Source organism: Chiloscyllium plagiosum, chromosome 15, assembly GCF_004010195.1.
Source record: "Chiloscyllium plagiosum isolate BGI_BamShark_2017 chromosome 15, ASM401019v2, whole genome shotgun sequence".
NCBI classification, from domain to species: Eukaryota; Metazoa; Chordata; class Chondrichthyes; order Orectolobiformes; family Hemiscylliidae; genus Chiloscyllium; species Chiloscyllium plagiosum.
Genome location: NC_057724.1, coordinates 6,347,593 through 6,368,382, shown reverse-complemented (window position 1 = coordinate 6,368,382; position 20,790 = coordinate 6,347,593). Strand labels below are relative to the sequence as shown.

General features: G+C 43.5%; 1 protein-coding gene across 3 annotated transcripts in view; it reads right to left on the bottom strand.

Moving 5' to 3' along the window:
• The window catches only part of si:dkey-172j4.3 (diacylglycerol kinase eta), a 268,396-nt gene that overhangs the window by 15,126 nt on the left and 232,480 nt on the right, over positions 1-20,790 (bottom strand). For all 3 annotated transcript variants that reach the window (XM_043704352.1, XM_043704350.1, XM_043704351.1), the window contains exons 17-24: positions 20,454-20,553; positions 16,998-17,105; positions 16,643-16,739; positions 13,854-13,961; positions 12,919-13,032; positions 8,483-8,617; positions 6,672-6,838; positions 4,226-4,337 (exon numbers count right to left, since the gene is read on the bottom strand). In XM_043704352.1, the coding sequence (XP_043560287.1) occupies positions 4,226-4,337; positions 6,672-6,838; positions 8,483-8,617; positions 12,919-13,032; positions 13,854-13,961; positions 16,643-16,739; positions 16,998-17,105; positions 20,454-20,553 (941 nt within the window). The remainder of the gene's footprint in view (positions 1-4,225; positions 4,338-6,671; positions 6,839-8,482; positions 8,618-12,918; positions 13,033-13,853; positions 13,962-16,642; positions 16,740-16,997; positions 17,106-20,453; positions 20,554-20,790) is intronic.

Below are 20,790 nucleotides of genomic sequence, written 5' to 3'. Positions count from 1 at the left end.
TAGATGTGGACTTGATGAGCTGAATGACCTGCTTCCAGACTGTAGGGATTCTATGAGGGGCTGCTGTCCATTGCAGTTCACAAGGCACTACCTGTGGAAGAAGGGAAGAAAACTGGCAAAGTGCTCCTTCCCAGAATGCGCAATCGGACTCCAAACAGACCGAAGCCAGAGTGCAAATCCTCTCTTTCCCGTGTATCCCAAATTGGCATAAGGGAGCCGGATGGACTTTCCAAAGGCAGTGCAAACAAGCTCAAACTTGGTTTCAATTAAATTTATTACTTGCAACTAAATAATAACGAATGTGCAGTATTTTGAAGTTAGTTGATGAGTCCTGAGCAGAGTTTCTTTGCATTTGCTAATCAAACAGAGTAGAGAAGGTCCTGTGGCACTGTTGTAGCATTCCTAGCTCTGAGCCCATTGGACTCAGGTGTACTCCAGAGATGTGTAATAACACTTCTGAACAGGGTGATTCGAAAATATACATCACCAATGATATATCTGTCATGGAAGCACAGTATGGATTTTCACAGACATCTCATATTTGGGAGTACTGACCATTTTAGGCAGGCTATATTTCTACCTGTACAGGTGGGGGGGCAGGGAACATATGGGAATCTTGAATGCAGAAAGGAGATTTGCACTCAGTGCTGGCGTAAAAACTTTACCCTGTAATGTGGCAGTTATAGATCATTAGATAGGTCACAGAAGGTGCTGTTTGAAGATAGATAATGTCTGTAGAACTATGACAATGCAAAGTTTCTAAAATGGCTTTTAAAATTGAAAAGAAAAGCCTGTTCATACCCGGGGGATTTGAAATAGAATTCTTTGGCACCAGATATGGTCGATTCCTTGCGAGCTCCTGCATGCAGATCTAAGTTTCCAATTTCCTACAATCATTCTACTCTCTTCATACGTAATAGTATACTTTTAAAGTTACTAGTAACTATGACTCACAGACTCTTAACATTCGCCTGTACCTGTGTTTTTGTTTACTTATTATTTACTTATCTATGCTACTTAACTCTGAGATCTGCCTGTGTTGCTCACAACACAAAGCTTTTCACTGTGCCTCGGTACACGTGACAATAAATTTAATTCAATTCAATAATGGTTGTTTGTTGACATAATCTCTAAGTGACATAATTACAGTAATATGAATGCTTGGTTGTTATCTCAGCCTATCTATATCTCAGTGGGAGGAGGTACTGTCTGTAGGTACACAGTCTGATTGACACTCAGAAGTGTTTAAAGGATTAGCTGTTTTTGTTGTCAAGTTCTGAATATAAATATTTATTTTTATACCAGATTAACTACTTAAGGGAATTTAAATGTTTTGAATGTGCTTTCATGAATGTAATGAGCACTGTGATTTGTATTTAGAATTTAATTTGGTCTCAGTATGGCCCCTGACATCAAACATTGGTAGAGACTGGATGAATTAGCATGTAACCTATAAGGGAAAAAGATGGTAGTCAGATAGAATGGGTTGGCATGAGTTGACACTAAGTTGGTCGAAGAGTTATGAGAGGCTACACATTGTCATGTGTTAGCATGTTTTGCCAGATTGAGTGGGTGTTAGGCATGAAGGATAGAAAGGTAAATATTTAACAAAACAAATAGGACAAAGTCCTAATGAGCTAGTACAGGCCTTTAAAGAGCATAATTTGTAGAAGCAGAAGTAGGCCATTCAGCCCATTGCGTCTGTTCTGCCATTCAATAAGATCATTGCTGATTTGCGAATCCTTAACCCCACTTTCCTACCAATCCCCCATAACCTTTCATAGATCATAGAACCCCTACAGTGTGGAAACAGACCATTCGGCCCAACAGGTTCACACCGACCCTCCAAAGAGTAACCCACCCAGACCCATTCCCCTACCCAATTACTTGACATTTAACCCTGACTACTGCACCTAACCTACACATTCCTGAACACATTGGGCAATTTAGCTTGGCCAATTCAACTAACCTACACATCTTTGGACTGTGGGAGGAAACCAGAGCACCCGGAGGAACCTTTAATTCCTTACTGATTAACAATCTTTCTATTCCTGCCTTGGATACACTTAGTGGCCCGACCTTGATAGCCTTCTGTAGAAAAGAATTCCACAGATTCACTGTCCTCTGAGAGAAAAGGTTCCCACTCATCTCTGTTTAAAAGGGGCAATCCCTTATTCTGAGATTCTGCCCTCTGGTCCTAAACACACTCTCAAGGGGAAATAATGTCTTTGCATCTACTCTATCAAGTCCACAAGAATCTTGTATGCTTCAAAAAGTTTGCCTTGCATTTTTCTAAACTCCAGTGAGTGCAGGTCCAACCCACTCAACCTCTCCTCAAATAACAGGCCCCTCCATACCCAGTATCCACCTACTAAACTGCCTCAGGACTGCCTCCAATGGCAATACATCTTTCCTTTGTCACGGGGCTCAAAGCTGTTCACAGTATTCAAGCTGTGGCCCAATTAGTGGCTTGTATTATTTTAGCAAGGTCTTCCAAATTTTATCAGAAAAAGAAACAGAAATTGCTGGAAAAACTCAGCAGGTCAGGTAGCATCTGTGGAGAGAAAGCAGAAGTTAATATTTCAGGTCCAGTGACCAATCTTCACAAGAAGTTCTAAAAAAAGGTCACTGGACCTGAAGCGTTAACTCTGCTTTCTCTCCACAGATGCTGCCTGATCTGCTGAGTTTTTCCAGCAATTTCCATTTTTGTTTCTGATTCCCAGCATCCACAGTTTTTTTCTGTTTCCTTTTCCCAATTTTTTAATATTGTGTTCACTTTGAAAGAAAAACCAACATGGCATTTGGTCTTCTGCTGAACTTGAATACTAACTTTTCATGACTCGGCCCCCAAATCCCTCTGTTCAGTAGCTTTCCGCAATCTTTCTCCATTTAAATAATATTTGGCTTCTCTATTCTTCTTGGCAAAGCACATAATCTCATACCTCCCCACATTGCATTCCATTTGCCAAGTATTTGCCCCTTGTATAACCTGTGTATATTCTTCTGTAGACTCTTTGTATCATCATCACCACATGCCACCCCACCTATTTTTTCTGTCATCTACAAGTTTTTTTTTCTCAGCCAGGTCCTTCATATATATTGTAAATAATTGTGGCCTCAGCACTGATTCCCACCCTAAATGCCCCCTTTATCCCAACTCTCTGTTTTCTATAGCATGTGACTGCCGTTCATCTAGGCCTGGGTTGGCTTGTCTGACTCCATTCTGCCCACACATCTCCCTGTCAGAATGAAGTTCCCACCATCTGGGGGCCTATTCTCGCAAGGTGGGTGCCTTAAATCAGGAGTGAAAACCTAATCCATTGAGTCATTGATGATAAGTAGAAGTCATGAAAATAGGAGCAGAAGTAGTCCTTTACCTTACTCTGCCATTCAATAAGATGGCAGAGTAAGGCGGCACGGTGGCACAGTGGTTAGCACTGCTGCCTCATAGTTGCAGGGCCAGGTGAATTGGCCATACTAAATTGCCCGTAGTGTTAGGTAAGGGGTAAATGTAGGGGTATGGGTGGGTTTCGCTTCGGCGGGTCGGTGTGGACTTGTTGGGCCGAAGGGCCTGTTTCCACACTGTAATGTAATCTAATCTAATCATGGCTGAGCATCCAACACAGTATCCTGTTCCTGTTTCCTTTGACCCCTTTAGCCCTAAGAACTATACCCAACTCCTTCTCGAGAACATTCAATGCTTTGCTCTCAACCGCTTTCTGCGACAGAGAATTCCACAGACTCCCCAATGTCTAGGTGAAGATATTTCTTCTCACCTCACTCCTAAAAGGTCTACTTTGCATCCTTAGACTATGATTCCTGGTTTTGTAAACCCCGGCCATTGAAAACATCCTTCCTACATTTACCCTGTCTGGTCTCGTTAGAATTTTTTAGGTTTTTATGAGCTCAACCCACCATCCTCCCCATTCTTCTAAACTCAAGTAATACAATCTGAATCAATCCAGTCTCTCTACATATGTCAGTCCTGTCATCCCATGAATGAATGAACCATTTCCTCCTGACGATGTTTGATGGGATAGTGCAGAAGCAGCTTACTTTACACATTGGTCATAACTCCTGATGTTGTTTGAAGACCTTCTCCCTGGGCTGACTTGTGATGGATCAAAGTGGAGCTTATCAAACCCATTGAAGGGACATTACCCCATTCCAGGAATCATAGTCTCAGTATTTGGAGCTGGGGGGAAATTAAATAAAGCTAACTTACCTCAGGAGTATTTTGCTTTGGCAAGACTTCACTAAGTACATGGGAGCATCCATTGACTGCATGGGCCAACTCCTGCTCAATGATCTTCTGTCTCTCAGCTGCATGGTGGATCCTGTAAAACAGAAAGAATGGGGTAATCTCATACTGTCACTAGAAGATATTCAGCATTAATCAGCTGGAGAATGTAACGGTCTCACTGAAAGTAGCTCTGGAGTACCTCAGAAACTGTTCATTTTTTGGATAGCTGACCTTCTCTCACCTCAACGATAATTCCTGATTATTAAATGTACTGCTGTTCCAAGCTTTCTCTCTTGTTGCCTTCAGTCACCAAAGTCTTACCTGATATATTCTGCCTCTGGGCAGAGGTGGGTACTGCAGATGCTGGAGATTAGAGTCAAGAGTAGATAGGTGCTGGAAAAGTACAGCAGGTCAGGCAGCATCCGAGGAGCAGGAGAATCGACATTTTGGGCAGGTGCCCTTCATCAGGAAGGGCCTTGATCATTCTGCCTCCGACCTGCACAGATGTTGTGACTCATTGCACTGCACTCTGCACTAAAGGCATTGCCATAACGTCTGACTCTATCAGATTTCAGGAGATGTCTCAAACTGCCGGGCTTTGGTCCTTGCCCTGACGGCATTTGGCGATATAGACTATCTTTCCCTATACCCCTTCCCTTATCCCCTCCTCCTTTCCCCTGGTGTTATCTTGCGCTGTAGGCACTGACCTTTCCCATGATCTTTCGGAGTAGACTGTGATCCTTCACAGCAATGTTCAGTTTCACATATATTTGACCTGTCTTTGATGATTTCCTGAATTTCCATCTCTTTCTTTTGGCCTGCATTCGTTTCTCAATAAAAAAAATAGTCAATGCCTTGAGCCAAGGATCTCACAGCTCAGGGCAATTGGAAAGAAACATTCCCAATCAGTAAATTGTGACACTGGCCAGGCCCCAAACACAACCTTATTTAATTCCTACACGCAAATGGGTTTCTCCCAATCCATTGCTTTCTTCATGGCACATCAGTGAAAGTCAAGACCTTCGCAGAGATGGGTCTGACTGTGGGTGGATAATTAATGAATCTCATTAATGATAGTGTGTGGGTGATCAATGTATATTGTGAACAAAAGTGGATGGCGTGATCGATGAGCATTGTTAATGATAGTGGCTGATTGATGAATCTCATGTTTGATAATGAGTAGATGATCCATAAATTTTGTAAATGATAGTGGGTGAGTAATGAGCATCCTTAACTGTACTGGCTTTGTCATAAAGATGTACAGCTTAGAAACAGACCCTGCAGTCCAACTTGTCCATGCCGACCAGATATCCCAACACAAACTAGTCCCACCTGCCAGCACCCGGCCCATATCCCTCCAAACCCTTCCTATTCATATACCCATCCAGATGCCTTTTAAATGTTGCAATTGTACTTCATCTGGCAGCTCATTCCATACACACACCACTCTCTGCGTGAAAAAGTTGCCCCTTAGGTCTCTTTTATATCTTTCCCCTCTCACCCTAAACCTATGTTCTCTAGTTCTGGTCTCCCCTACCCCAGGAAAAAGACTTTGCCTATTTACCCTATCCATGTTTCTCATAATTTATAAACCTCTATGAGGTCACTCCTCAGGGAATACTCCAGGGAAAACAGCCCCAGCCTATTCAACCTCTCCCTATAGATCAAATCCTCCAACCCTGGCAACATCCTTGTAAATCTTTTCTGAACCCTTTCAAGTTTCACAACATCCTTCTGATAGGAAGCAATATTCCAAAAGTGGCCTAACCAATGTCCTGTACAGCTGCACCATGACCTCCCAGAATATTAATGTACTCTGAAAAGGAGAAAAGGAGGAGGAGAGGGGACCTAATTGAGGTATACAAGATAATGAGAGGCATAGATAGAGTCGATAGCCAGAGGCTATTTCCCAGGGCAGAAATGACTAACACGAGGGGTCATAGTTTTAAGCTGGTTGGAGGAAAGTATAGAGGGGATGTCAGAGGCGGGTTCTTTACACAGAGAGTTGTGAGAGCATGGAATGCGTTGCCAGCAGCAGTTGTGGAAGCAAGGTCATTGGGGACATTTAAGAGACTACTGGACATGCATATGGTCACAGAAATTTGAGGGTGCATACATGAGGATCAGTGGTCGGCACAACATCGTGGGCTGAAGGGCCTGTTCTGTGCTGTACTGTTCTATGTTCTATGTTCTATTATCCAATTGCCCAGAATTGCACGGTTAGTGGCCTAACCGATGTCCTGTGCAGCCGCAACTCCTGTACTCAATACTCTGACCAATAAAGGAAAGCAGACCACTATCCACCTGCGACTCTTCTCATATTGATAATGAATACTCATTCGAAACTTACTAACGGAAGTGATGGGATGGTTAATGAATCCTGTCAATGTTAGCCGGTGACGGAAACTTTTCGAATCATGATACCTACCTGTTGATCAGTGTTTCTGCTGACTGTGCAAACTGCTGCATCTCAGCCATCTCGTCCTCCGTGAGAAATTCCATGGACTGCTGAGAGCTCAGGCGGGCCCGAGTCACCTGTCTCAGGGAGTCTCCTTTCCGTTTGTCTTCCCAAGACTTCAAAGTGCTTTCAAAGGCCTGAAGAGGAACATGCGAAGAACCCACAAGGGGTTAGCCGTAACATTTCAGAGCTTCCTACATACATTTCTCTGTAAAGAAACTACCATCAACGTAACAAAGGTATTTCTCTCCTTTCCTTTTTCTCATTTCCTCTTCTTTTACGAATAATGTTCTTGTCTTTACCTCAGTAGCTCCTTTGCTAAAACATTCCAACATCGGGTTGCCATGGGTCAGAATATTTAATCCAATGTCCTCCTTTATCCTTCCTGAGTACACACATTTGATGTACAGGTACATGTGACAGGGTTCATTCTACACTCTTCATCATTCACCCTAAATCGTGCTTCATCTGCATTGTTCCCCTCCTTTCTGCATCATTTGTTCCATATCCCTCGAGTAATTTTCCAAACAAGCATTTTAACCTCACGTGAAAGCTCAATGCTGCTGTGTATTAAGCCTCACTGCCTTTTTCCACCCGCTCTGTCACTGAAAGTGTCAACCTTTCAACATTTATCTTTACTCCTTAGAGATGAAAAAGCATCCGGCAACCTTAAATAATGCATGTGTTTTCTCATTTGCTTTGAACGTTTTTTAATAAAAATATTGCAGGTGGGGAGTAAAGATTATTTCTAGTCAGAGTCAAGAATTGTCCTTTTAGGTAAAAACTCATCCAATTGGTTTCCAAAAGCGCAGGATACCATGAGGATGAACATATCACAGTTAGAGACAAAAATAGTCTTATTGTCCCTTCATTAAGATTACGCCTAATCTCCTAACCCTCCACCTTTTTGACCTCTCCCAAATTCTTGACATTCCCTGTGAGATATGTGGACAGGATGGACAGTGGGGATGGGGCAGTTGGATACCAGGTAATGGAATAACCTAAAATACATTCAACTCTTTCTTTTCACTGGAGCAGAGGGGGTGGAGATATAACCTTATAGAGGTTTGTCAAATCATGACAGGTATAGGTGAGGTAAATGGTGGGTATCTTTCCCCTAGAATGGGGGAATTTCAAGAATAGGAGGCATGTACTTTAAGGTGAGAGGAGAGAGATTTAGGAAAGACATGAGGGACAACTTTCTTACACAGAGTGTGGCTGGAGTGAACTTCCAGAGGAAGTGATGGATGTTATGCAAAGACATTTGGATAAGTACATGAATAAGAAATGTTCAGAGGGATATGGGCCAAGTGCTGGCTGATGGGACCAGTTTAGTTTGGGATTATGGTCAGCATGGACTGGTTGGGGACCGGAGTTTCCATACTGTGTGACTCTATGACTCCATAACTAAAGTTGATAAAACTAAGTGCAAGCTTTAAAGGATTTTACATCACTAGCCCTGGATCTTTCCACCCCTCCACTCTTACCAGTAAGGGTATACTTACTCTCATTGTTCACTTCTCACACTGAGCTGTACACGCATTTGATGATAAACCAAGGTTTCACACAACAGCAGCATTAATAAGGATCCCAAAACTCAGTTGCCCAATTACCATCATGACTCTGCTCAGGGCTTTGCACACCTCACTGCTGCCACCTCGACAGAAATCCCACTCGGTGCACATCAGGAATGATCGCAATCCCCACCAGCACTCTACAAGCTATCTGAATGCTGCATATATGGGTTAAAAACAACAGTGACGACAGTCCTGAATACTCACCCTGTCTCTTGTTAACATTTGGGCCCTGTTCTTATGTTGTATCTTGATAATTCCTGGAGGTTGGATCCAGGCTTCACCATCCACCTGAACTGGCACTCCCTCATCCCCACTGATGGTAATCTTCACCATACGACACTACAAGGCAGGAAATTCAAAACAAGCCTTCATCTTCGGAAAATCAAATTCATTCAACATGGAAGGATGTCATTCAGCCCATCATGCCTGTGCTAAATCATTCGTTAAGCTATCCAATTAGTTCCATGCCACTTGTCTATTCCTTTCAACCAACAAAGTATTTATTTTATAAGTACTTACCCAATTCTCTTTTAAAAGCTGCCATTGAGTCTGTTTCTACCACCACCACAGGCGGTGCAATCCAAATGCAGGGAAATTTGGCGAGATGGATCAGAAACTGGTTTCCCAATAGAACACAAAGTGGAATGATAGAAGGCTGTTCGACTGACCGCAGGCTGGTGTCCAGCGGTGTAGCACAAGGATCAGTTCTGGAACCCTTATTTGTTTGTTATGTACAGAGGATCCTCGATTATCCGAAGGACATGGGCAGGGAGTATTTCGTTCAGTTAATCGAATTTTGGATAATCGAATGCCGGATAACATCATTTCATCGAACATCGGGACCTTGTGATCTTGCCGGATAATCCAATATTCGAATGCCAGATAATCAAGGTTCCTCTGTACATAAGTGATACGGTTGAAAATGTGGAGGAATGTTAAGCAAGTTTGCGAGATTGATTAGATTACTTACAGTGTGGAAACAGGCCCTTCAGCCCAACAAGTCCACACCGACCCATCGAAGCGCAACCCACCCAGACCCATTCTCCTACATTTACCCCTTCACCTAACACTACGGGCAATTTAGCCTGGCCAATTCACCTGACCTGCCAATCTTTGGACTGTGGGAGGAAACCGGAGCACACTGGGGAGAATGTGCAAACTCCACACAGGCAGTTGCCTGAGGCAGGAATTGAATCCGGGTCTCTGGCGCTGTGAGGCAGCAGTGCTAACCACTGTGCCACCGTGCCACCCACATTGGTAGGGTGACTACTGGTGAAGATGATGTTAGTAAGATGTAGATGGCTCAGTCAGATGGACAGACCAGTGGCTAATGGTATTTAACCTGCTAATTGTAAGATGATGCACTTCGGAAGGAGAAACAAGATGAGAGAGTATTTAACAAATGGCAGGACGCTGGGGAGGTTAGAGGAACAGAGGGACCTTGAGGTAATTATTCGCAGATCCCTGAAGTCAACAGAGCACATGAATAGGATAGTTAAGAAGACATATGAAACACTTGCTTTCATCAGTTATGCCATCGAGTATTGGAGCAAGGAGGTAATGTTGAAGTTGTACAGAATGTTGGTCAGACCACAGCTGGAGTACTGTGTGCAGTTCTGGTCACCTCACTACAGGAAGAATGTGATAGCACTAGAGGGTTTACAGAGGAAATTCACCAGGATGTTGCCTGGGATGGAGAAATTGAGTTTTAAGGAGAGACTAGATAGGCTTGGATTGTTTTCTTTAGAGGGGAGAGGACTAAGGGGAGACATAATTGGGGTAAATGAGATTACCACCAATATGGTTAACACAGAACAGCTGCACCCCTCGGTTAAGGGGTCAATCATGAGGGGGTATAGTTTTAGGGTAAGGGGCAAGAGATTCAGAGGGAATTTGGGAAATAAAAAGCTTTTCACTCAGGGGGTGGTGAGTGCCTGGGAGGGTAACCTTACAACCTTTAAAAAATATTTGGATGAGCACTTGGAATATCATAACATTCAAGGGTATGGGACAAGTGCAGGAAATTGCAATTAGCGTGCCTTTAGTGGTCCTTATCGTCAGTGCAGACCTGATGGGCTGAACTGCCTTTTCTGCACTGTATGTGTCGATGGCTGTGTAAAAATAACTCCTGTCCTCTCACACTTGGTTCTTTCCTCAAATTTATTAAATCTATTTCCTTCTGGTTATGGGCCTTAGTGTCACTGAAAACTGTTTCTCCCTATGAATTCACTACCCTTCATAGTTTTGAAGGAAGTAGAGAAAGGAAGCATATTTATACTCTTCTTAGAGCTTACATTGATTGAGGGAGATTAAATGGAATTGAGGAATGAGAATGAGAACAAACGAGAACATACAAACCCCTAAGGCAGATACATTCTGGTGCTGAACTTCACCTGAGGAAATCCAGCAAGCAATTTAAAATTCTTCAAACTTTAACATTGCAAAAAAACTTACATTCCCAGATAGTCATAGAAAGAATGGTTATGTGTATTTTGGGGACATAATGTCAAATGCTTTCCCATTGCCTGAGGATGACATGAATCACCTAATAATTTAAATGAAACCATATGGTTTAAACAGCTCCAGCTGCTTGAAGAAGCACCAATATACCACAAATCATTGGGAGCATGTTGGCATGAAGGTGGAGTGACATGAACTTTGCTAAACAAAAACAATTTGAGCCAAGCTTGGACGCCTCTACACTCCCATATCAACATTCTCTAACTGGCACAGAACGTCCCAAAATACTGCAATTTCTCCCAGACTCTCCCAGGCTATGCCATAATAGCACCCATTTTCCCAGACTCCCCTTTGCTGTCCCGTAATATTGCACGTTCTCCCAGACACGCTTGTGCTCTCCCATAATATCTCCCCCTTCTCCCAGACCCACCTGTGCTGTCCCATAATATCTCCCGCTTCTCCCAGACCCACCTGTGCTGTCCCATAATATCTCCCCCTTCTCCCAGACCCACCTGTGCTGTCCCATAATATCTCCCGCTTCTCCCAGACCCACCTGTGCTGTCCCATAATATCTCCCGCTTCTCCCAGACCCACCTGTGCTGTCCCATAATATCTCCCGCTTCTCCCAGACCCACCTGTGCTGTCCCATAATATCTCCCGCTTCTCCCAGACCCACCTGTGCTGTCCCATAATATCTCCCCCTATAAAAAGCTTTTCACTCAGGGGGTGGTGAGTGCCTGGGAGGGTAACCTTACAACCTTTAAAAAATATTTGGATGAGCACTTGGAATATCATAACATTCAAGGGTATGGGACAAGTGCAGGAAATTGCAATTAGCGTGCCTTTAGTGGTCCTTATCGTCAGTGCAGACCTGATGGGCTGAACTGCCTTTTCTGCACTGTATGTGTCGATGGCTGTGTAAAAATAACTCCTGTCCTCTCACACTTGGTTCTTTTCTCAAATTTATTAAATCTATTTCCTTCTGGTTATGGGCCTTAGTGTCACTGAAAACTGTTTCTCCCTATGAATTCACTACCCTTCATAGTTTTGAAGGAAGTAGAGAAAGGAAGCATATTTATACTCTTCTTAGAGCTTACATTGATTGAGGGAGATTAAATGGAATTGAGGAATGAGAATGAGAACAAACGACAACATACAAACCCCTAAGGCAGATACATTCTGGTGCTGAACTTCACCTGAGGAAATCCAGCAAGCAATTTAAAATTCTTCAAACTTTAACATTGCAAAAAAACTTACATTCCCAGATAGTCATAGAAAGAATGGTTATGTGTATTTTGGGGACATAATGTCAAATGCTTTCCCATTGCCTGAGGATGACATGAATCACCTAATAATTTAAATGAAACCATATGGTTTAAACAGCTCCAGCTGCTTGAAGAAGCACCAATATACCACAAATCATTGGGAGCATGTTGGCATGAAGGTGGAGTGACATGAACTTTGCTAAACAAAAACAATTTGAGCCAAGCATGGACGCCTCTACACTCCCATATCAACATTCTCTAACTGGCACAGAACGTCCCAAAATACTGCAATTTCTCCCAGACTCTCCCAGGCTATGCCATAATAGCACCCATTTTCCCAGACTCCCCTTTGCTGTCCCGTAATATTGCACGTTCTCCCAGACACGCTTGTGCTCTCCCATAATATCTCCCCCTTCTCCCAGACCCACCTGTGCTGTCCCATAATATCTCCCGCTTCTCCCAGACCCACCTGTGCTGTCCCATAATACTGCCCCTTCCCCCAGACCCACCTGTGCTGTCCCATAATACTGCCCCTTCCCCCAGACCCACCTGTGCTGTCCCATAATACTGCCCCTTCTCCCAGACCCACCTGTCATGTCCCATAATACCTCCCCCTTCTCCCAGACTCCCTTGTGCTCTCCCATAATACATGCCTCTTCTCCCAGACCCACCTGTCCTGTCCCATAATACCTCCCCCTTCTCCCAGACCCACCTGCCCTGTCCCATAATACCTCCCCCTTCTCCCAGACTCAGCTGTCCTGTCCCATAATACCTCCCACTTCTCCTAGAGCCACCTGTGCTGTCCCATAATACCTCCCACTTCTCCCAGACCCACCTGTCCTGTCCCATCATACCGTCCTTTCCCCCAGACCCATCTGTCCTGTCCCATAATACTGCCCCTTCTCCCAGACCCACCTGGGCTATCCGGTGATACTGCAGATTGATGACCCTGGAAACCGCCATCTGGATGCTGCCAAACACGGCCACAACCTCCAGCTTCTTGTCATCGAAGGATGGTGCCCCATAATTCTGGAACAAAAGCAACGGGTTACTGGAATGCTTGGCTTAGACTCCAGAACCGATGTCTGGGACTGTGACAGCCCCTTCCTTAACTGCTGCCCTGCACCTGTGCCTGAACCATTCTGTGTTTGTGCATCATTCTCCCATCACAATCTCCCAGCTCCCTGCCTCAGCAATGCCTGACCCATGCCAATGATGCTTCCTGTTCCTAGTTTTCCCCTTTTGAAGAAGCTGGTGTTTCCTGAAATCCAATTAGAAAGCAGCTTCCTTCTCTCCCTGTATCTCACTGCCTGGTTCTTATCTGTTCAGTACTGAGTGTCAGTGTACTACCTAACTATGAGGGGAATACCAACTCTGCCTATCCTCAGATTTTGTAACATTCCAGACAGAAACTAGGCCGTGCCTGCATGTTTATGGAGAACAAGACACTGCCTAATTATTCACTGTACTCCAAGAGAAACCTCCAAAACCAGCCTCAAAATGAAATTATTAAATCCTAATTTGCTATTTCACTAAGACTCACTAATATACTGAAAAGAAATTTTCATCCAGATTAAACTTCCTTCCACAACAATTGCTGGTCATTACTGTATATGTACATGATGCTCAAGCATACCCTATTGGGAGATATCAATACTCCGCCTTTATCGTGAGTTCTGATGTGAAGACTCCCTTGTTAAATTGTTTGAATGTCCAAATGCAAAATACAGAATAGTCCTTGGGTTATATGCTTAAGTGCATTTCTGTGTCACACCAGTGTCTGTGCATATTATTCACTTGTATCTGTGTGTAATATATAAATGACCCACACAATGTATGGAAATACTCACATCATTCTCCTTTGTTCCTCCCCAGAAGTTGATCCCACCAGCGTAACTGGGGATGTTAAGCACTGCTAGCCCCTGGAGACTAGGGAGTGAGATGGACACTCCATCACACTGTAACATAAAGACAGAAAGAAATCTGTAGGAATGTCCTTCTACACATCAGAATGGACAGCAACTGGAAACATTCAGACATCAAACTTTACAAGACCCAGTCAAAAAGAAAATGGAGACAGCAGAATCCTGCAAGATCTGAATACTCGACTCCAACGGCTAATAGTTGGTGTTATAACGTCTGTATTCTTTAAACCATTTATGTAATTGATTTGTAAGACTGATCTGCCACGTACTGCAGTACTGCAGTACTGCATCATGTTCACTCTCTCACACAAAGTGCAGTGGCAATTTGGACCTCTCTCCCAAAAGGGAATAGATGTTAGGGTTCCGTTGACATCCATCACGGCTTAATATGGCAACCACTCTGCTCAGGACTGTAAGAAACTACAGAGGGTTGTGAACACAGCCCAGTCCGTCACACAAGCCAACCTTCCATCTACACTTCTTGCTGCTTCAGGAAAGCAGCCAACATCATCAAAGACCCCTCCCACACCAGATATAACCTCTTCCAACCTCTTCCGTCAGGTGGAAGATACAAAGGCTTAAACACTTGTACCAACAGTTTCAAGAACAGCTTTTATGTTATGAATGGACTTCTGAATGGATCTTTCAAATTTTAAATTTTATGTTGATCTCGCTCTTTGTGCACCTTCCCTGCAGGTATTCTACAGTTTGGTCTCTTACCCTAGTGCACTTTGTATGGTAATGATCTGCCTGTACTGAATGCAAAACAAAACTTTTCACTGTATCTAGGTACACGTGACAATAATAAGTCAAACTTAATCAAAATCAAAAATTTTCAAGACTGACATCGATGGGTTCTTTTGGTGATTAAAATTTCTGCCAAGAGTTATGAATCTGAGATGGCTTAATGAAATTTTAAGGCAAACAATTGAATTGAATGGGAGAACAGGCTAAAGGGGCTGTACAACCTCATCCTGTTCCTGTATTCCGAGCTGTGAATAATATTACCTTTTTTGACCCACTGAAGGACAGAATAGTGAGGTCACTGTAGGCCTTTGATATAAGGGTTTTTAGGGGGAATTAGTCGATGTACATTGGGAGATAAGTCACTCATGAAACGTTCAGGTGAGAGAGTTCTGGGACGTGAGCTAAAAATCTCTGAGGCTCCACCCATGAAACTGAGTGGAGGACAAGAGCAGAGATATCGGCTCCAGAGCAAGGCTGATGTCAAGTGTTGAGGGGATTTTAACTTTCTCCCTGTGCAGCCCCAGATTTTCCACTTCATAACCATCTCAGTGCTTCCCTCACATACTCCTCTTGCTAGACCTTCACTATATCCTGTTCCTCATCCCAGTCTTCCTCAACCCTGCAATTTCACAATGATCCCAGTCCAGCTTTATTCCCATTCCTTTTCTGCTCACCCCAAAGCTCAGCTTTTCAAATCAGTCCTTCCTTATTCATCCCGGGTTTTTCCTTTTTTATCTATATCTTTATGACTTCACCAATCATCCCAGTATTGCTTCTATCTTTCCTGGTTCATTTGGATATCATCTGGTCAGCTCCCTCCTACTTGAATCCAGCAGCCAGTAGCATCAATCTTTCTGTGTAATTCCTACCCACACAATTAGATTAGATTACTTACTGGCCCTTTGCCCAACCAGTCCACACCGACCCTCCGAACAGTAACCAACCCAGACTCATTTACCCCTTCACCTAACACTACAGGCAATTTAGCATGGCCAATTCACCTAACCTGCACATCTTTGGACTGCGGGAGGAAACCGGAGCACCCGGAGGAAACCCACGCAGACACGGGGAGAACGTGCAAACTCCACACAGACAGTTAGCTGAGGCGGGAATTGAACCCGGGTCTCTGGCGCTGTGAGGCAGCAGTGCTAACCACTGTACCACCGTGCCAGCACAGTGGCTCAGTGGTTAGCACTGTAGCTTCACAGCAGCAGGGTCTCAGGTTCGATTCCGGCCTCGGGTGACTGTGTGGAGTTTGCACATTCTCCCTGTGTCTGCGTGGGTTTCATCCGGGTGCTCCGGTTTCCTCCTGCAGTCCAAAGGTGTGCAGGTTAGGTGAATTGGCCAGGCTAAATTGCCTGTAGTATTAGGTGAAGGGGTAAATGGGTCTGGGTTGGTTACTGTTCGGAGGGTCGGTGTGGACTGGTTGGGCCGAAGGGCCTGTTTCCACACTGTAGGGAATCTAATCTAATTACTCTCCATGGACTGCCACATCAAACACTCCAAGGATGTGGACAGCACAGGGTTAGATACAGAGTAAAGCTTCCTCTGCACTGTCCCATCAAATGCTCCCAGGACAGGGACAGCACGGCGTTAGATACAGTGTAAAGCTCTCTCGACACTGCCCTCATCACACACTCCCAGGACAGGGACAGCACAGGATTAGATACAGAATAAACCTCCCTCTACTCTCTGTGTGAAATACTCCATGGATGGGTACAGATGGTTAGATGCAAAGTAAAGCTCTGAAAATATTGCCTTTTACAATATTGTGATCATTTATAGATTGTGGAGAGGGAACATATCAAACGTAGAAATATCTCTTTTCTATCTGAGCAATCTGTTAGCCAGATTCTAGTTTTTGTTAAGGCCAATCCAGTCTGTAAATGTACAACCAATGTTCAGTCCAGTGTTAGCAGCCTTCCTCTGTTTATATCACACGGAGCACTAGCAACTGGCCATCATACCTCCAGGTGAACTCTCTGTTCTAAATTCTTGTACGTTCTCTGAAGAAGTTCTTTGGTGCCAAGCACTCCGTACCACATCATATTCTTAGTCCGGCTCCTGGGGATAAAAAAATGCACAGTTGCTCATCAAGTTACCAATGTATTCTGTCTCTATTGTTGTGAGCTGAAGTAATATGCACAACACTGATAACACTGTATTACAGCCTGTACACCGGGCACTGAGTCTGGGACAGACCTGTCTCAGTCTGTGTTACACTCTGTACACCAGGCACCAAATCTGACACAGTTTGTCTGTAAGTGTCATTCCAAGTACATAAGAACGAGACCACCAAGACAGGAAACTGACATCCTGTACCTGCACTTTTTCGGATGTTCTTCCCTCTTGTTGTTGAACTCCAGTGATATTTTTGCATCTAGTCCAATTCCAAAATAGTTGTTCATGACGCACCTCTCAGAGAAAGACCTAGAACGATAGGCTCAGTATCACAAGAATTGTAAAGTTCTAGAATGTTCTAGCACAGAAAGAGGCCATTCAGCCTGTCATGACTGAGTCTTTGCTTTTCGCAGAAGTGCTATCTGAATTTAACTCACATCCCAGCTTTCTACCCCATGACACTCCAAATAAACTCTCTTCAAATATCTGACTAACATTGATTAAAATTCCCATGGATTCTGCTTCTGCTATTCTATCAGTTATTGCATCCCAGATTTTAACAAAGTCAAATTTCCCACAAACTCTCTCAACAAGTTTATCAATTCAAGGATTTGAAATTATGTATATCCAGATCCCTCTGCTTTTGGACCATCTCAAAACATTATGACCTAGATTACTTTGCAATCTACATTACAGAGTGCTTTGGACTCTTTGCTGCTCTCATTACAGTTACTTCAGTCATATTTATATTATGATCGCTACTGCCTAATGTTTCTCCTTCACCGCACATGCTCAACTTCGTTGACAGAATGTGATCAGGACAGCCTAATTCCTCATTGGTTTGAAACACGTTGATTAAGGAAGTTAATATTTTAAGAAATATTCACTCTCTTTGACAAAGGATGTTCTGTTCCAGTTTAGCAGAATAGATAATGTCCACCTTATTCTTGGAGTAAGATTTTTAACATTTGTTACAATTTGAATATGGAGTTTCTCTTCTATCATCTTCTCATGAGTTGGGGGTGGGATTTAGTCAGCACCTAACATGGCACCAGATCCCAAAGAGGTGTGTAACAAAGCAAATAGGTAGCAACTTTGAACATTCTAGTGCATCACTCCTGTTGCAGCACGTTATAATTTATTAGTGATTATAACTGTCACTCCCTTTTTCCTTCTTCTTTCTGAAGACATTTTAATGGGGAGTATTTTGTTCCCAGCCCAACACCACTTCAGTTCTCCTTGCTTTATTCCTCTATGCTGCTGCTCCGATTTCACCTCTATAGTTTCTATACTCCTTGGTACTACTTCTCTGCTGCTATAAACTGAACCTTCTCATTAATCATTTTTAACTGTGCAAAACCAGGAGAAATGTTTGATGGGGGACAGTATAGAGGAAGTTTCACTCTGTATCTAACCCTGTGCTGTACACATCCTAGGCGTGTTTGATGGGGAACAGTGTAGAGGCAGCTTTACTCTGTATCTAACCCTGTGCTGTGCCTGTTTTGGGAGTGTTTGATGGGAATAGTGTAGAGGCAGCTTTACTCTGTATCTAACCCTGTGCTGTACCTGTTTTGGGAGTGTTTGATGGGGATAGGGAAGAGGCAGCTGTACTCTGTATCTAACCCTGTGCTGTACCTGTTTTGGGAGTGTTTGATGGGGATATTGTAGAGGCAGCTTTACTCTGTATCTAACCCTGTGCAGTGCCTGTTTTGGGAGTGTTTGATGGGGATAGTGTAGAGGCAGCTTTACTCTGTATCTAACCCTGTGCTGTGCCTGTTTTGGGAGTGTTTGATGGGAATAGTGTAGAGGCAGCTTTACTCTGTATCTAACCCTGTGCAGTGCCTGTTTTGGGAGTGTTTGATGGGGATAGTGTAGAGGCAGCTTTACTCTGTATCTAACCCTGTGCAGTGCCTGTTTTGGGAGTGTTTGATGGGGATAGTGTAGAGGCAGCTTTACTCTGTATCTAACCCTGTGTTGTACCTGTTTTGGGAGTGTTTGATGGGGATAGTGTAGAGGCAGCTTTACTCTGTATCTAATCCCATGCTGTCCCTGTCCTGCGAGTGTTTAATGGAGACAGTGTAAACAAAGCTTTACTCTGCATTGTACATTGTGCTGTACCTGTTCTGGAACAGTTTGATGGGGACAGTATCAAGTGAATTATTCTCTTTATCTAACTCTGTGCTGTCCACATCCTTGGAATGTTTGATGGGACAGTGTAGAAGGAACTTTGCTCTGCATTGAACACCGTGCTGTATCTGTCCTGGGAGTATTTTATGGGGACAGTGTAGAAGGAGCTTTACTCTGTATTTAACCCAATGCAGTACCTGTCCTGAGAGAGTTTGGTGGGGACAATATAGCGGGAGGTTTACTCTATATCTGATCCCATGCTGTCCCTGTCCTGGGAGTGTTTGATGGGGATGATGTAGAGGGGACTTTACTTTCAGTTTAAAACAGTAGAGGGAGCATTTTTTGTATTTAACACTGCGCTGCGCCTGTACTTGGAGTCTTCGATGGAACAGTGTCAAACAAGCTTTACTCTTTATCTCACTCAGACTGTACCAGAAGCCCTCCTCACCCCTGGAAATATAGTCTTTCTATTGATGATGATAAATATACAGAGCAATTTTTCATTCGAAACCTGCTGCCTTGGAGCTATATTCATCAAATTTTATGGATGCTTATTTCTGATACAAAGTTAAAAATCACACACACACCAGGCTATAGTCCAACAGGTTTACTTGGAAGCACTAGCTTTCAGAGCGCTGCTCCTTCATCAGGTGGTTGTGGAGTATAAGATTATAAGACACAGAATTTATATCAAAGGTTTATAGTGTGATGTAACTGAAATTATATGTTGAAAAAGACCTGGATTGTTTACTAAGTCTCTCACATGCTCACACACACACCCTCTCACAGATTTATACTCCTTTATACTCACACATATGCACACACTCTCTTACAGACACTCATAAACCACACTCCTCCCCAACACACACACACACCCACTTGCACACATGCACATATAACTTTCTGTTGTGAATTTGTACTTGTAGAATTACATTTTACTTTGTTCAAAAATTGCATGAATCCAAGTAAGATTTCCATAATCTGATTTTTAGATTCGAATCAGTCTGCCCATTGTATGCAATCTCACACAGGGAAGCTCCCACCTTCAATACATTATCTGGGCCGACACGACGCCAATTGTTAAAGTGCACTTGAGAATGTAACATTTAAAAATGTTTTGCGATTTACATATGAAAGAACTGAAACCAATGTGGTCACTCTAACAGATGAGAGACTTAACAAACAATCCAGGTCTTTTTCAATATATAACTTCAGTTACATCACACTATAAACTTTTGCTATAAATTCTGTGTTTTATAATCTTATACTCCACAACCACCCGATGAAGGAGCGTCGCTCCGAAAGCTAGTGTGCTTCCAATTAAACCTGTTGGACTATAACCTGGTGTTGTGTGATTTTTAACTTTGTACAGCCCAGTCCAACAACAGCATCTCCGAATTATTTCTGATACATACTCCAATTCTTTTGCAGTAAACAAAGAACCAAATAGGAGGCAAACAGATGGTCTCGGTATGATTTCGGGATTCTGAGTTTCAGTCAGTCTGGGATATTTATGACAAGTTCACTTACATTGTACTGGGATCTTCGGGGAAACTGAGAGTGCTGGTTCCATCAGATTGGTCAAGGAATATGGTTGATGTCATCGAAGTCACTGTTCCTCTTCTTCCCCCTGTTAGTGCAACAGTCAAACAAGGATCAGGTTAGAGCTACGTACTATCCCAGTGAGGGTCACTCCGCGCTGTCCCAGTGAGGGGCACTCCGCGCTGTCCCAGTGAGGGTCACTCCGCACTGTCACAGTGAGGGTCACTCCGCACTGTCACAGTGAGGGTCACTCCGCGCTGTCCCAGTGAGGGTCATTCCGTGCTGTCCCAGTGAGGGTCACTCCGCACTGTCACAGTGAGGGTCA